This window comes from Ambystoma mexicanum, chromosome 5q (assembly GCF_040938575.1).
Source record: "Ambystoma mexicanum isolate Mex_15411 chromosome 5q, UKY_AmexF1_1, whole genome shotgun sequence".
Classification (NCBI taxonomy): Eukaryota; Metazoa; Chordata; class Amphibia; order Caudata; family Ambystomatidae; genus Ambystoma; species Ambystoma mexicanum.
This window is the reverse complement of record NC_090933.1, coordinates 852,933,402-852,950,908: the sequence shown is the minus strand read 5'-3', so window position 1 is coordinate 852,950,908 and position 17,507 is coordinate 852,933,402. Positions and strand designations below refer to the sequence as shown.

Genomic DNA, 17,507 nt, shown 5'->3' with positions numbered 1-17,507 from the left:
AGCTGCAGGCACGGTGAGCGTTACGCTGCAGGAGTGCAGAATAACGCGAAGCGTGTTCTGTTCTCCAGGCGTGGTTTAAATAGCCTCCCAGAAGTAGTTCCCAGGTAAAGTAGTCCCAGTACCACACCCAATGAAATAGTCCCTTAAATCAAGTAGTTCCTTCAAACAGCCTCAAGGTGGGTTGTACATGGTTTCACCACTTGATAACTTGACTTGCCTGAAAAGGCAATATGAGCCTGGCACCAACAGCGCTATGACTGAGTCCAGGTAGCCGTTAGGCAACCACTTGGGGCCTTACAGGTCCCCATGGGTGCTAGTACTCTGGGCAGACTGGTCTGCTCCTGATGTCTGGGGGCAGGCATTGTGACACCCTTTCTGCCCCATCACCGACCGCCCCCCTCTCGTAGACCCCTACATGCACCCTCTTCAGTTCCTTCTATGCCATCTCCCATCCTGAGATCTCAAGGCTTCTCTCCAACAGCCACCCCTCAGCTTCCGCGGGAGACCCCTGCCCACCGGCCCTCCTCAAAAACATTGTCTCCTCCACCTGTGCAGGCACCCTCACCAGATATATAAATCAACCAACCGCTCACCAACAGCTGGAATCTTCCCACCAGCATACAAAACCTCTCACGTCAAACCACTACTAAAAAAGCACTCTCGACCCCCTCCTCCCCTCCAATTACCGCCCCATCTCCAACAATTGGTTCATAGCCAAATTACTAGATGCACGGCATACTCCCAACTCAGTCTCTGTGCCGAATCCCACAGCCTTCTTGACTCCATCCAGTCTGGCTTCAGACCCCTCTCCACTAGCCGCCCCTCAGGTTCCCTGGGAGAGCCCTGCCCACAGCCCTCTTCAAAAACATCCTCTCCCCCACCTGTGCAGGCACCCCGCCAGTTCTATAATCAACCACTAACTAGCAGCTGGAAACGTCTAATTTGAAAGCACTACTAAAAAGGCCCCATCTTGACCTCCTCCCTCACCTTCAATTAATGCCCCTTCTTCAACAATCGCTTCATAGCCAAATCATGAGCTTGCACAGCATACTCGGAGCTCAGTCTATTGCCGAATCCCACAGCCTTCTTGACTCTGGCCAGTCTGGCTTCAGACCCCTCCACAGAACTGAATCATCCCTGGTCTCCATCTGGGATGACCTGAAAAGAACAGCAGACTCTTAGGGCTGCACTGCTCTCATCCTCCTCGACTTCTCAGCACCCTTCGACACAATCAACCACTATATTATTATGAAGGGACTCTTTGACCTAGGCATAAGGGACTCTGCCCTCAGATGGATCTCCTCATTTTTGATGCCTCCCAAAACCTCTTTCTCCTCTGCCCCCTGGCCCAGTCACCCACGGAGTCCCTCAGGGACCCTCCCTCTCCCCCTCCTCTTCAACCTCTACCTTTCACCCCTCCCCTTGCTCATCCATTTACACAATCTCACCTGTTACAACTATGCTGATGACACTCAGATCATTCTCAAGATTCCCAACTCCCCCTCCTCACCCCTCCCAGACATGGTATCCTTCCTCTCAGACACTGACCTCAGGTTGACGAACAACCACCTGCTCTTCGACCATGGAAAATACGAAATCCTAATCTACGTCAAAACAGCTCTACTTCCCCAACCTATCCCTTGGCCACATTCCTTAGGACCTGCACCGACTGCATCCACCTCTGTCAAAAACCTAGGATGCACTTTTAGCTCAAACCGGACCCTCTCCCGCCACATCAATGCAGTCTCTAGATCCACCTCTGCTTCTTCAAGCGGATCTTTCCTTACCTCTCCTACCCCTATAAAATCTCTGCAATCATGGCCATTATCCTCTTGTGTCTAGACTACTCTAACTCCCTCTACCTAGGTGTGCTCACATTTCAACTCAGAAAGCTCCAACGGATTCAAAACTTTGGAGCAAGACGCCTCCTCGCACTCTCCCCAAAGAACACATCTCCCCCCGCACTCAGGACACTTCACTGGCTGCCCATGAGCCGACGGGCCTCTTTCAAAGCCATGTGCATTACCCACTGTGCCATTCACAAGAAAGGCACATAATTCCTGCAAAACAAGCTCACATGCTACCGCCCAACCAGAATCCTCCCTGTGGTCCCCCTTTCAAGTTCCCCAGATGAGGAGGCGCCTTTTTCTCCGCCGTCGCACCCACTTTCTGGAACTCTCTCCCCCTAGCCTGTTGCCTCATAGAGGATCACCTGGTATCCAGGAAAGCTTTCACAAACTGTCTGTTCCCCCTGACCTCCTGAACCCCCCTGCTTTTTACCCCCACATGCACTCTTTACACCTTACACGAAAGCTTCATCCAGCAGCCCACCTGCACACTCCCTGATCCTGTCCTTCTGTCAGCTACTAGCCTTTTCTCTCCTTTTCATCCGCCTTACTCTGCCACCTCCAACACTGATGAAGGCACTACAATAAATTGCACTTGGAAAGAATCCTGACAGTGGGCTGGGTATTGAACTCATATGGGCTTGTTGGATGGGCAATGCATCACACTTAAAATCCACCTTGGAAAGTCACTCTGATCATCCGGGAGGAGGAAAATCAGGCACTTCGGATCCCTTGCTAGTGGTTAGCACTGCATGTAACTCCAAAGCACAGGAGGGTGGGCCATGCCACCAAATGTAATCATACATTGTGGACCCTGTTTCACCATCGAAGAAACTAAGGATGGCATTTTTCTCACTCTATTATCCTCAGAGTTTGAGTATAATGCATTCATCTAGCACTTAGAGCATCTGTGAAACGTAGCACTGATCCATATAAATAGATGGAACCGGGGAGGACGACATTGTTGTCTGTTTAGCTAACCCATTTCTCCTCTCGCACACCGCACCCTGCAACTTAGTGGAGGGCACAGGCTCACTCCACACACCATGCACTCACATATAACACAAACACTATTACACAACACCTCTGCCATAAGAAGGTAGCTACTTTTAACAACAAAAATTCCAACTGTAACTTCCCAAATATCTCCTTAAACACAACCCTCCCCCTTTAGTTCATAGTATACTTCAGCTGTGCCCATACATACTCCATTCAGATATGGGTTACTAGCAGGATCTTGGCCACCCTCACATACCTTTGATGGCTGAAATACACACACACACACACACACACACACACACAAAGCAGCTCCCAATTCTCCCAAAGTTTTGGACTCTGGTCCCTCAGAGGGCGTTCAACCAACAGCACGTTAGGACAATAATTATGGTGAAAGGCACTATGGAAGTGACAAAAATGAATGAATGAATATCAATGATGTGTTGTGAGAAACTTGAGAGTATCCTCACACCTACTCCCCTTGGATCCACTTCTCACTCAGGTGCCCAGGATAAGGGCCATCGCTTTTGGATCCTGACTCTCGGGGTGGAGAAGAAAGGGAGGATTAACCGGGTGGAGGGTCCTTGGGGACTGGGAAGAGGGTATCTACAGGTGAGACATGGTTTTCCCCTTTCCCTTATGAAGACCAGGCCAACCCTCCCCCGGCCTTTATGGGCTATTGTAACATCTCCCCACATCTTCCAACATTCAACCCACTATGGTACTGGGACGAGGAAGAGGCAACTAAGAGTGGTGAACACTAGCAAGTAATTTCACCTCTCTAGTACTGAGACAAGCAGGAGGCCTGTAGAGTATTGCAAAGGTCAGGCATGCCCCTTTATCTATGGCCAGGCAATTGGACTAAATTACCACCACATCTGGTCACTAAGTAAGCCCAACGAATATAAAAATGCAGGCTGTTCATCAAGAAGGGTGATGCACAGCAGGCTGGAGTGTGGAGCTGGAAGCTGATGAACTGGAGATACAGGAGTGGGAGTCACGAGTGTGAGAAGCCATGTCAGGCAAGGACCAGAAACGCTGGGGCCAAGGCAGGACTAGAGGAGGTCGGGAAGTCCTATGCACCCTTCGTGCAAGCAGGAGATGTGAGGCACTGAGGCACTCCGTTCGTCACAAACCTGAGGGAGAGTGAGCAGCACTCTCCCTGACCTCCGCGAGAGAGGAGCAGAGACCGTGGAAGCGGAAAAGGCACGAGGCCGAACGGAGCTGCTGCCTTAAACCAGTGAGTGCAGATGGGAAACACTCATACCGGGACGCTCCGAAAACGTGCAATAAGCCTTTCTTGAATGCCGGACGTTTTGGGAACCATCATAAGCACTATGGAATACTGAAGCGAGTGCTTATAATGATAAACTGCATTGAAAAGGTTTTCAAGAGTGAAACAGATAATATCGAACAAACTGAAAGCATTATTGAATAGGTACAGAATTAAAGCAACATGGAAATATGAATGAATAAGCATTTCTGAATCTCAAACGGAGACAAAGCAAATAATTAGCATGTTTTTGGTGGAATACCAGCAACTTGGTGCAGGTGGCAAATACCACAGAATAATGAGCATGTTTTTAGTGGAATAAAAGCAATGTGGTGCAGATGGCAAATAACACAGAGTGAACTGAATGAAATACAAGTGTTGGCAAAGCATGCAAATCCCCAAGAAGGGTGTGAGAAGAGAAACAAGTATTGACACAATTATTTTGAGTTTGGTGAATAATATTAGTCTGTGCGATCTACCCCCTTTCCAGTTTTCAGTGTTTCATTCAATTTCTGACTAATCCATGCTGTGTGGAGGTCAGTGGCTGCATGGCTACACAGAAACCGACATCCACCCATCGGTCTGTTACGTTAAGTAAAGGGATTGTTTTTCTATGTAGGCATATTTGTATAATTCAATTCTGCAATAATTTTCAAATGCACAGTGTTTAGTGAATAAGATACAACAGGTTTTTATTCAATTGCTTAAAAGTGTCTTTACATAAGTACATTTTTATCGAACTTGTGCCAACATAACTCCGCTACGAGGCACGTGCATGTGTTTAGCCCTTTCTTGGGCTCTTTCAAGGCACTAGTGTAATTCATAAAGACATTCCTTTTCTTTGCATAATACAAATAAAGTTTTTTCCATCACCAGTTCATAAACAATGTTCTTTGTTCTTTAGCTTTTGTAGTTCCTGAATGAATGAGTTTCTGTGGTTCTTAGGTTCAGGTGAGTGGTTTCCACTGTTCCAGGGTCCTGTTATAGTTGAAGATACTGCAACGTTCTGGGTTTTGATTGTGTACATGCTCCGAGCTGCCGCCTGCTTCTCGTGGCCGGTTCCCAAGCTAACTACCAGGTGGCCGGACTTCCCAAGACAATGAATAACAGGCTCCCACGTACTTAAAAAGATTGCATCTCCTCTCCACAATAGTGCCAAGTTGCAGCTTCCCACTGCCTTCCCTCAACCTTCAACCTTGCTCAACCAGTTTTCCCAATCACACAGAGTTTATCTCCCCCAACCCCCGGCTTCTGGGCCTGTGTTTGGGAGAATTCACCAGAATGGCTAATTTCCCTTACCTACTGAGTCCCTCAGCAGTTTTGCTGGATTTCTAGGATTTATTTTTTTCACCTGGTAAGAGTGAGCCTTTTTTCACACTCTAGCATGTGTTTTGCTGTGTATGTTTAACATTTGTGTGTTCATAGACTGTGGAGCCTCACCTACTCCGCAGGCATCATCTTTTTACTTCAGTGCAGTGACACAGGGTTGTCTTTTAGACTTCCCAACTCAGACTTCATTTTCTGGGACTGACTACTGTCTCCTAAAATGTATAAAGTTGCCATTAATTTTATTAGTCTCTGTAAAACCACAGACCCAGTAGACCTTATCTGGCAGAGTACTGGAAAGGGTTAATACTTATCCCTTTTTGTCTGTTTCTCTTGGAGCGTTGTTTCGCTACCTTTTCATCAAGACTTGGCTGGTGGCAGTGATAACTACCCTATTGTTCCTACCGCGGTATAATCTTGGTATTGTTTTAGGCTATCTTGGTAGCCTCGAACTTCAACCCGCTAGACCATATATGTTTTATTTCGGTTCCAGCTGGGTTTATTCGCCATTTCTTTTTGAAAATGTTTTTCTTGTGTTTTACTCTGCGCACCAAATCAGGTTTGCTTCCTTTGTTCACCGTCTTTTTGCGGACTTCTACGCAGAAGCCCTCCTTAGATGCTTGTATGTCTGGGGGGGGACAGGATGTGAGGGAGGGGTTTAAGACTCCCTGCATAGGGTCTCCTTGGAGACCCATGTCGCACTCTGGACTGATTGGCTGTGGTGACTGTCCCGGCGGGACAGCCACCCTGCTGTGCGATTGACAGCCAGGCTGTGTGAATGGGGGAAAACTGCATAAAAAGCAGGTCTCTGGGTCTGGAAAGGCAGAGTCACCACTGGAACAAAAGAACTGATGAGGAGCTGACAGAGAGGACCCCTATCATGACTGAACCGCCCGGTGAAGCCCTGCTGCAGGTCCGAATCCTCGAACTCCAATCACAGAGAAGATCCTCCAGGAATCTTCGTCCCCTGAGCTGGTGGGACCAAACTGAAGCCAGGACTCCCTCCTCTGGTCGAATTCGCTGTACAGGGCTACAGTGGGCCGCATAGCCAGGAAGGTCGGACCCTGCTTGGGTTTTAAGGAGCGCACCTTTTATTTGTTGCTTTGCTCTGCCGCTTGTTTCTTCCCTGGGCTGTGCAGGACCCTCCAGTCTTCCTACTTCATGTCAGTCCGACAGTCGCTTCAGGAACCGTGAGCCTGCAGGAACTGCCAGGAACGTGCGCCTCAGCTACAGCTTCTTCTCCATTTAAAGGTACTGTGCAAATCTGGTTGTTCGTTTCGTTCAGCCGCGGTAAAAGTGTGTGAAATCTTTCTCCAATCCGAGGGCTTGTCCTTCTCTACTCTTTAAACTAACTTTTCTGCCAACCAACTTCGTCCGGAACTCTTAGCAAAGACTTAACCGCAAACTACCCTGAGCTGTGTGATCCTGAGCAAAAGACTTTTGTCCTATTGACTTTGGCCCTAAGCCTTTTTGATTTGATTCCATCACTGTAGTTCCTCTTTCTAGATTGCCCTGCTTACCGACCTGTTGGTGCTGTTCAATTTCTGCCTAACTTTGCCTTTCCCTCCATTTTAAATTTCTGGAGTGCCATTTTGCTCCCACTTCATTTGTGAGCTTAATTTGTATGGAACCTATTGGGAGTGGTGTGGTGTATTAAGAGTGTAATTTATGAACTGCTTTACTTTAGTGAGATGTTATACAACTGATGTGTAAATAAATGTGTATTCTTTTACTCAGAATCCTTGAGTCAGTGTTTGTTTGAATCATAGTAATTGCTGTCCTTTGTGTAACTAGTGATACTGCTCACTTGCTCTTGAGATAAGTCTGGCTGCTTAGCCATCACTACCACTTTTACTGTGTAGTACAGGCGTGTACCAAAGGTGATTTTGTACTGTCTCTTGTAGTCTTAATTGTGTGTGGTGTTCCCAACGGGTACTGCATATAATTCTGCCTAACAGCCTGCACAATTCCTAGCTGTGAGAGGACTTGCGTCATACAGATCTGTTTTGTTGACCATGTCCCCCATGTGCCCCATGTGCCCCAAACACATGCCCATAAAGACCCCATGTATGCAGGTCTGTGCATGTATTTTCAAGACTACTGCGTCTTCTCGGTCGTTTCTCCATTACAAATCTATCTCGCGTGCGCATTTGAAGCTCCTCTCTGCCTAACTTTAGGAGCTACATGGCACACCACATACCTTCAACTGCATTTATATTGCATCTGATTTAACATTATTTTGCTGCGCACGCGTGTGAATCTAAAACTTTATCAATTTAAACACAAAGTAGCACTAAAAGTAACACTTATCCCTTCCTTATTAACTACATTAGATACATGCTAAATCGCAACATTGCATAAAACAGCCATACCCCCAGTCACCAATAGGACGCGTGCAACACAAAACACTCTCTCACTGGGACCTTTATTAACCACCCCAACATTCTCCCCTTTAGTTGATAAATTAACTAATGAACCAATTTCTTGTTCTCTTAAACCATCTTCTCGGGGAAATAAAACCCTACAAGCATCTCTCACATCATTCTCACTATGGGCATACTCCTCTGCTGAACAAATCAAACTCATTCCCTCACAATCACCCCAATGTGGTGGAGGACACAAGACAGCTTCAGTCCGAGTACCTGTGATGCTGGAAATGCATTGGAGGGACAGGGCCTCCATGTCCTTAGCCTTTACTCCCTTATGTGTTTTCTGTACTGTTTTCTGCACATGAGTCCAGATGGGACTCCTGGCAGTGCATCTCTTCCTCTTTTTGGTTGTGGTGAACAGAGACCCTTGGGCTACCCTTATGGCACCCATGGGTGGGGGTACAACTCTGTACCCCTAGTGGATGTTTTAGGGCACCTGTGCGTGGCCCACAGAGCAGGGTATGGGCTCGTGGCAGCTCCATGCTGAATTTGACAGGTGCTCTGAGTATCGTCCATTTTGGGATACCCAGGCCCTGCCATATGAATCATCGGATTCCTGTTCAGAGACAAGATGGCCCCTAGGGCCTCTTGGTTTCGATTACCCGTTACCTTGTTTTCCCAAAGTCCTGGGAAGCTCTGGCTCTGTCCCTTCCCATGACTGGCTGTTGGGTGTAAGAACCATATATGGTATTATGGGAAGTCCAGGCCAGACTGGCTGGAGCCTTCCCAGTGACTGTATGTTGTGGGTACGCCCTTGAGGTGGGACCTGTGTGAATAGAGTGTGTGACCAATATGCATTCTATGTTATGGGTGTCTGGTTTCTGTGTGTGTGACACAATGAATGAGACAGTCCTGCCTGAAACTGACATGAATGCAGTGTGGTGTGCTGAAAGGCTGGATGATTGCCCCAATCCACATTTCTTGTTATGGGTGTCTGGGTGGAAGTAAACAGCCTGAATTCCTGTGAGCCTGATTGGCTGCCTGCATGAATGCCCTTCCGTCTGATTGGCTGTCTGAGCTTGGCTCAGCAGAGTGAATGAGGGACAGATGTGTATATCCGCTGACCTCTCACTTCCCAATTTGTTCAGAAGCTGAAGTTGAAACTTGAAGCTGCTTATCCTTGAAGCCCAGCTGGAAGAAGAAGACTTGCTGCGGCTTTCCTTCGACAAAATCTAAAAGCTGTCGAGTCTGTTGAGGACTGATCCGAGAAAGGACCTGGCTAGGAAACCTCTTCCCGAGTCACAAGGGAACATTGTGCAAAAGCCAATCTTCATCAACTTACCATGGAAGCCAGTCCCGAAAGGCTGTCAACCGGAGATTGGGTCCACCGAGAATCTTGAAATAAAGCACCCAGGCATCGAGGCCATCAAAGTCCATTGCCGTCGACCAGGGTTCGGAGGAATTCCTATAACCACTGGAAGCCAGTTGAGTCTTGTTGCCCAGAAAGGGGGGGGGAACAGTTTGACGCTTTGCTGCTGGACGACTGGAGCCGCAACGCTCCACCTTTGCCTAAGAACATTGAACGAAGGGCTCCCTTGCCATCACCAGCGACCGCTTTGTCCCGCCAGAGAAAGTAGAGGTCGTTGACGACTGAGGATGTCCGCTGGTGGGTTTCCCGCAACCCAAAGTCCACAAAGACGCAGACAAGTGAAGATCCGAAATCCAGCCAGTGGTCTAGTCCCGATCGCCAAATCTATCATGCCGCCTGCTGCAGGGTCCATGTTCAGCACAGAGTCTTCTTTGCGACACCAAACCCTTTGCATCGAGGTGGACCGCACGCCTCATCTTCACGGGACTTCCATGACTGATCAGTAAAGAGCACAAAGAGCACCGCTACAGTCTCGATGCAAGGGTTCACATTTCTTAGAGGAATCTCGACGCCCTATGGCTCCTGCTTTAAAGTGAGTCCACTGTCGAAACTCTTCTATCTCAGGTACTTTGGGGTGGTTGAACATTTTAACCAGGACTATTTGAACATAAATGGACTGGGCTTGCTAATATTTTTTATTACAGGTAGCCCAGGTGGGGGGGGGGATCCTCAATCAGAATTGTGTCTTAGAAGCAAGAGAAGTATTCTGCCATTGTTTAACTTAACTTGCCTTCCTTCCTATGATTTATGTTGATACACCTTACTGCATGATTTGTATGCTACTTTATAACTATCAGCAGTTGATGCATTTTAAAGGAATCTGAAGTTAAGTGTGGTACCACATAGACATTGTATATATTTGCCATATTAGAATTGCCAGAGTACAAAGTGTTTTATTAATTGATGTATATATCTTGAACCTTACTTTTGTATAAAGAACTGTGTTACCATATGACAGTGTGTGAACATTCCTTTTTGGGGGTGTGGGGACTACACTGTACTTAAGAACCATCCTGCATCACCTCCTGAGAGCTTAAGCATTGGTTGCGCGTCCATTGCTACCACAATAGAGAACCTTGGCTCGGGTGCTCTGTGCTTCTACACTGCCATATGGCGGCAGGAGTACAGATACCCCCCTCCAATCTTTCCAGTACCTATGCGATATGAAAGGGTAGTGGTTCTAGCCTTGGACAGGGTCACAGTCATCACGGCAGCTGTTTTCGGTACATGGGCAGAACAGCATTGTAAGAGCAGTTGACAGGAACAAAGTATAATAAGAAAAAAGACAAACATTGGCATAAAGATCTTGACATCTAAGCTCATCCAAGATGGTACCCAAGAATAATAAATAAATAAAGAGTCCAACCAAGGATCATTTGTAATTCCTGCTTCATTCTCCATAACTACCCTAAACTTGTGCAACGCGACAATTGGCTGTATTAAGGGTCTATTCTCTGAATCATTGGGAGGTACAAATGTACAACACAAACTCACAAATGTTTGCCACACTCCCCGCTCCATAGCCATTAGGAGGTCGAGGATGTGCCTATTTTGCAGGGCTACGAGCCTCAAGACACGCAGCTCTTCTTTGATTGCACTAAAAGCTGACTCAAATGAATTCACAAACAATAAGAGTTCATAACGGGGGACCCAGAGCCACTTCGCATTTGCGATAGCTTGAACACCACGGGCCAAGAGAGAATAAAAGACCATTTCAGTCCAGCTGCAGAGTCAATACTGCTCAGGAATGGTCATCTAAGCTCAACGGTTCCTCTTCTACATAATCAAGGAAAGTCACTGGTCTGTCCATATACAATGACACAGGGCACGCAAGGGGGGGCACAGATGTGGCTTTCGGCATCGGTTGGGCAAGTATCAAATGTTCCTCAGGGACAGGACAGGCGCATGAAGTGTAGTGAGACTGCACACAGCTCACCAGGCTAGAGGTAATTGTCAGTAAGAGAACTGTCCACAAGAACAAAACACATCAAGAAGCGCAGATGTACTTCAAGCCAGATCAGCGATGCAAAGCATGTGGCTGCAGTTGCCATTTGTGCCAACTAGCACAGTGCCATCGCCATTAAAACACAGAGAAAATGTGTTATTAACTGGGTCTTAACAGGTTTCTCTGGCCCCCTGAACCATATCAAATATTTCAGTGTCCATTTACTGGCTGCTCTGAGGTGTTCTCTGCTTTGATTTTGCAGGTATCACTAGCAGATTTCAGCCGGTATTACCGTCAAATCCAAAGTGATACCATTGTGTCGGTATTACCGGCGCAGGTTTCCGCAAAAAGACCGGATGGGCTGGAAAACTGTGCCAGTAATACCGACACAATGGTATCACTGGAATATTACGAGATTGGATTTTCTGCAAATACCAGCAAAACCAAAACCAAAACACATTTCCCACAACAACCAAGCTGCCAGTCATTGATGGAAACATGGATGATACTGACATGTCCTTCAGGCTGTCTATACGAGGAACAGTTCTAGCAAGGATGGTGGGCCAGATCCCTGGCCCGCATGTGCTACAGGGTCAAGTGCATGCTGTGGTTGATGGGCTCAGCTGTGGCAGAGGCCACCTCATTGCCCACACACATCCTTTGAGCAAGGGAGAATAGGGTGGCATGGCATTTCCAAGGGGCCTGGCAGTCCTGCGGCTTGACGCCTGCATGCACTCCTGCATCAAGCGCATCTCGTCGAGCTGCTGGCCTGCTATGCCCGAGAGTACTGACTGCCTGTCCTTAATGGCATGCAAGTGTGCGCCAAGTGAATGTATGCTGGGCAGTGGCCGTTGTGGAGGGCTGTGTGGTGGGCCAGGGCTTTAACAGGCAGAGGGGTAGAATGTGTCGTCGTCCTCATCATTGGTGTTGTCCTGCCAACATGGGCTGTTGTACTTACCACCTTCGCCTTGGGTCCCAGCTACTGCCTCTGCCATCCCAACCCCCTCAATACCCTCCATGTGCAGGATATGATATGATATGTTATTTATAAAGGGCTTAATACCCATTGGGCCTGATCAAATATTGGGTGGTATACCGCCCAATGTTAATTGCGTTAACGCCATCTGGTCCGGCGCTAATAGCGCAGCATTACGGAAAATCCCCATTCCCCATTGTGTCCATTGGACCCAATGGGGCATTTTCAGCACAATGACCGCGCGCTAATACTGCCAGCGGTAATCACGCCGAAAGCAGGGCGCTAAATGGGATTTTCACCTCCAGCAAAAAGCTGGAGGTAACACAGCCCATTTAGCGACCAACTATTGATCAGGCCAGCCCTTAAATTCAGCAGTATTAGCGTTACCGCTGCATTTAAGGGCCACCGTCCAACTCGTGATCAGGCCCTCTGATAGTTATCACCTGGTGGTCTTTAGCCTTTTTAGATGCTAGCCTCGGTAGGCGCAGTACACAGTGATCTGAAAGCGCTCATACAAATAAATAATGCGCACGTGAACATTCGGCGCGTGTTGTAAAGTAGCATTGCTGTCATTAACATTTCCAATCCAATCTGGCTCTTTCGTGCAAAAATATTGTAAAAAATATTATTTTAAAACACTCTAACAAAGTACTGCAATAAAATACTACGGGCAAAGACCGCCAAAGATGTTTGTGGTTGTTGACATTTGTTGTTCATCATTAATAAAATAACGGATACGATTAGAATAGGACGCTGAAACGTAGATCCTTAACAGTGTGCACGTGAGCAAATGATGTCCTTTGCCAACTACGGTAAGCACCTACTTGTATTACTCCACCCAAAAAAGAAACGGCGGCAGCCACTCCTATTCTTTGCAGCTCGAATTCAGACAATCCCAGGACACTGGAGCCAGGGTGAGGAGTTGAGCTGGCGTTGCTTGGGGGAACAAGACGTTCAACTGCGCCAGCTGATATCAAAGACGTGAGAGCAAACGTCCCTGAAACAAGGAGACAGGATAAGACAGCAGGCCACTCTGATCACGATTTCTTGGAATGTTTTTGTCAATATGAAACTGTTATTTCGCAGCACAATCGAGGTTACTGTTAGGGCCCGCAGCCACATCACAAAATAAAGACAGGCACTGCTTTACAGAATCGCAAAACCATCATTAACCTCTCCTGCACTTTCATGATTCACGATTTGGATGAGGAGAATTAAACTACAAACGATCGAAGCACTAAGATGTGAACGCTGGTCAGGGTAATGAATATATCAATGAACAATCTACTAGCATGAGCGCAGCTCCATAAATACTATCTGCCCAATCTGAAAATTCGCTATTTTTGTGCCTGCAAAATCATGCTGAGTGACTAAAAAATACATATATTAAAGAAAATAATGATAAAGGTAGATTGCTTAGTTTGGTAATTGTTCCGTTTTGGGGGCTTTTCTTTCTTTGAAGAGATTTCATAAAACGCTTTATTTTCTTGCCTAATAGTATTTTCCTTTCCAGAAAGGTGTTTTTGCTAGGAGCTGCTTCCCTCCGAATCACTGTTGTGTACCGGAATCAAGGACTGGTACCTTAAAGAGAGAAGGAGGAAGGCACGTGTGGGGGACAGGAAGAAGGGTGGAACGAGGTTTGGAGGAACTATTTATCTCGACATCCCCCAGTCCATTTCAAGTCCTAACATCCCCCAGTCAATTTCCCCCCCCCACCCGCCGCCCCAGAACGGGTCGTAATAACTAGCGACTTGGAGGAAGAAACGATCCCGCTGACACACTGCTTACAACACGGTAGGTGGTCACGGCCTGCCACCGCCTAGTTCATGCCATCGACACCCTCCCAGCAACCCAGCGGAAGAACAAGGGACTCGTGTAGCCCCGGGGAGGCACCCGGTGGAAGTAACACCACTGCACTGTAGCCACCCATTCCGGCGAGCAGAGCCAACTGCTGCATGAAGGGTTAAGGCTCCACCACCGCTCGAAACAAGCAGCTGCTCCCCCACAGAGTGTGTGCCAACCGCACAAGCCACTCCGCCGTAGAGAGAGGCCAGCAGCGACATCCATGACACTCTCCCACCAAAGAGCCAAGGGAGAGCGAGAATGGAGCGGCACCACAGCAATGCCATCTACCCCAGACACCGTTTTCTCACCTCCTCCACTTCTACAAGGCAGGGACCTCAGTTGCCATATGTGCACACCGCCACAGCCTGGGAGTGCACACAGCACACCAGACACCCGCTACATGGCCTAGAAGTGGTCCCTCCACCTCATCTGAGACACTGCCCAAGGGCATTCCTCCAGAGCCACTCCAGCAAGCAGAGGCAATGCCCAAGGTCACACATCCTGGGCCAGTCCATCAGTGACGCTGCCAAAGAGCATTCCTCCATGCCATTCTATCGAACACGCTGCCAAAGAGCATCCCTCCTGAGTCAGCCAAGAACATGACATCTCACTCCGTCTCCCGAAAGCAGTTCAGAACCTGCCAGAGCCTCACTATGTACTCCACAGCCACAGCACAACCAACGATTATCCCTTTGTTGCGCCAAGAACCTCACTGAAACACTGGAAATATCACCAGACGACAGCCTGACATCACTGCAGCTCAACCCATGTGCCTCACAGAAACAGGGTCTACAACATGGAGGAGGAACAAGCAGCCCAGACCATCCAGAGCATCTTTCCTCAGACGACCTCAACCATTTCTATTACAACCCCAACAAGTTGGGGGGCCAGATGGGAAGAGTGGCTAGAAGAATTCTTCGACTTCATCAAAACAGTGGAGGATGACAAGTCACCAGCACTACTGGACATTCTCACCAATCTGGCAGGGAAAGAAGTAAAGGCCATACTCAAACCGATCCCGGCACAAGAAAGGACATCATATGACATGACCATCGCAGACCTCAACAGAAAATTGATAGTGCCACCAAACAGATTATGAAAGCTACACTTTCAGTGTCATCAACTGCCCCACTACAAAGTAGATGAATTTGTCATCACGTATGGGAAATTAACAAACTCCTTGGATGAAAAGTAATCCGCCTGAGAATAGAAGGCTGTACCTTATCGGCTTTCCGAAAACATCATTTAAAGAAACCACTACCCCAGCAAGAAATAACATACCTGGCATGCATATACAAAAGAGTGGACATCCAGTTGGCCGTCATTGAGGGACCAAAGAAGGGAGAAACTGTTGCCGCCATCCACATCATACAACAACCAACACAGCCTCCATGCAATGCAAACCTTTCTACATACCAAATTACACGGGACACTAGACTAATTGCACCAAACCCTATTACCATAACATGGTATTCTATGACAAGACTGGAGGCGAGCATTATGCTTCAACTTCTTTATTTACTACCCTTCAGCAGTTTCAACAAACTATATCAATCAACAAGAAATGTCCATATGTCCATATGGCTTTCACTTTAAAACTACAAATCCCCAAAGTCTCTGTAGTCCTTCTCCCTCCAGCTCAGCTATGACCACATCCTGTTCCTGAGCTCCTCCTCTTCTTTTACTGCTCTTCAAGCAGATAGGTGACTTTCTCTTTACCTCCCAGATTATGGTGTTTTGATAGCATTTGCGTAGGATTTAAATATGTTGGAGATTAGAATGCCTTTGCAGCAAGTTTATACAACGTTTCAAGTGCTTATTGATAGTGTTTGCGGCGTGTGAAGCGTATTAGACATAGGAAGAGAGTGCTTACAGGACTCCAGTCCGGGGAAGGAGCGGCGTCCACCGCATTGGCGAGCCGAGTTGTCGCGGACGAATTAGCCGGCTCATCAACCAGCGGGAGCTCCAGCGGCCGCCAGAGCCCTGTGCTGTATTCCCGGCACGTCAGGGGTGCGCACCTGGCTGCGGAGCTCCCACGGCCCCCCCGCACCCCCCCCAGCGGATGAGCGGACCCGCTGCAACGAGCCCCTCCTTTGTGGAGGCGGGGCTGGGCGCCGATCACAGCGTGCCCTCGCTGAGGGCTGTTATGGAAGAATCCGGCCCCCACCCTCGTGGGGGCGGAGCTTACGGGTGCCTGCGCCGCGTCGCATTCATGACGTGACGCGGCCCGAGGCAGAGGAGTGAGAGAGCTCGTACGGAGCTGCATTGTATTTAAATTGCCTATTTCCCCTCGCGCGCTCGAAAGCACTCACTGAGCGAGGGTTAGCACAGCCTCAGAGGGAAGAGGCAGCAAGCGAGAGCATCTCGCAACATATAAAAAATAAATTAAAAAAAAAAAAAAGAAGAAAAGAACAGCAGCGTGCCAGCTGGCACCCACGCACAAGGCTACTGCCTCCAAAATACACCAGAGAATCACAAGCCACCACAGGCACAATATATTAAGAGTCTGGTGCAGCCACAAGAAAGCATACAAAAAAGAAATACAAAAAAAAGAATTTGTAAGAGAAGCATCTACTAGGAAGTGGGCAGCAAGATACACCTATATTCAGGTAACAAGGCACGCAGCACCCCTATCATGTCGGAATTCGAATGGAGTGAGGAGGAGCAGTCCCTAGACTTGGCTTCAAGTTTCAAGGAGGTGCTAGGGAATTCCCTAGTAGATGCTGTGGCTCAAGGGGTGAGGCCCCTACAAGAAAGGCTAGAGACTCTAGAAGCAATGCTTCACCAGCCTAAAGAAAGCACCAAGAAGACTCGCAGCTTGCCCATTGAACCTTTTGGAGCAGGGTCTAAGGGTAGTATTCAGGCCCGCAAGAGAAATGCCTCTGCAGACCCCCAGGGCCCTTCAGGTGGGGCGGATGATAAGGCCCCAGAGGTCGCTGCCGCCTTTGCGAAGCTTAAGAAAGCATATTTGCAGCGTCAGGCCGAGCCGGACCTCATGACCCCCTCTCCTGGGGAAGAAGATGAAGGAGATGATGACCCAGGCTCGGAAGAAGAGCCAGAGGAAGGGGACTTGACCCCTCAAGAGCCGGAGAAGCCAGTCGAGGAAGAATGGGCGAAGCCCAGCGGGGGTAAGAAAGCCTGCAAAGAAAAGCACCTCGAAGAGGAGCAGGATGATATGTTCGACCCGGACACCATTAGGAATCCGAGGTCTTCCGACTGACGGGCCTCACCAAGAGTGGCTCAATATATGGCAGCAAGGCTGAGGGAAGTGTTGGATAAGGAGGTGCGACAGCGTTTCCGAGTAGAATGCCCCCGACCAGACTTGCTGGGGAAGGTAGCGGAAGCCCCCGAATTGGACCCGAAGATGCTCACCTTTGTCTCAAAGTCCAATAAGGACCCCCGTAAAGGGATAGATAGGTCATGGAAGAGTTGCCCGGAGAAGGTCCTGGACTTAGCCGGTCCTCTCACGAAGATCATGGACTTGGCAGAAAGGGCGAGAGA

General features: G+C 48.3%; 1 protein-coding gene across 1 annotated transcript in view; it reads right to left on the bottom strand.

The window, feature by feature from the left end:
• The window catches only part of SLC26A7 (solute carrier family 26 member 7), an 888,192-nt gene that overhangs the window by 596,688 nt on the left and 273,997 nt on the right, over positions 1 to 17,507 (bottom strand). Inside the window, exon 3 of the mRNA XM_069622129.1 lies at positions 12,986 to 13,158. Coding sequence (XP_069478230.1) covers positions 12,986 to 13,158 — 173 coding nt within the window. The remainder of the gene's footprint in view (positions 1 to 12,985; positions 13,159 to 17,507) is intronic.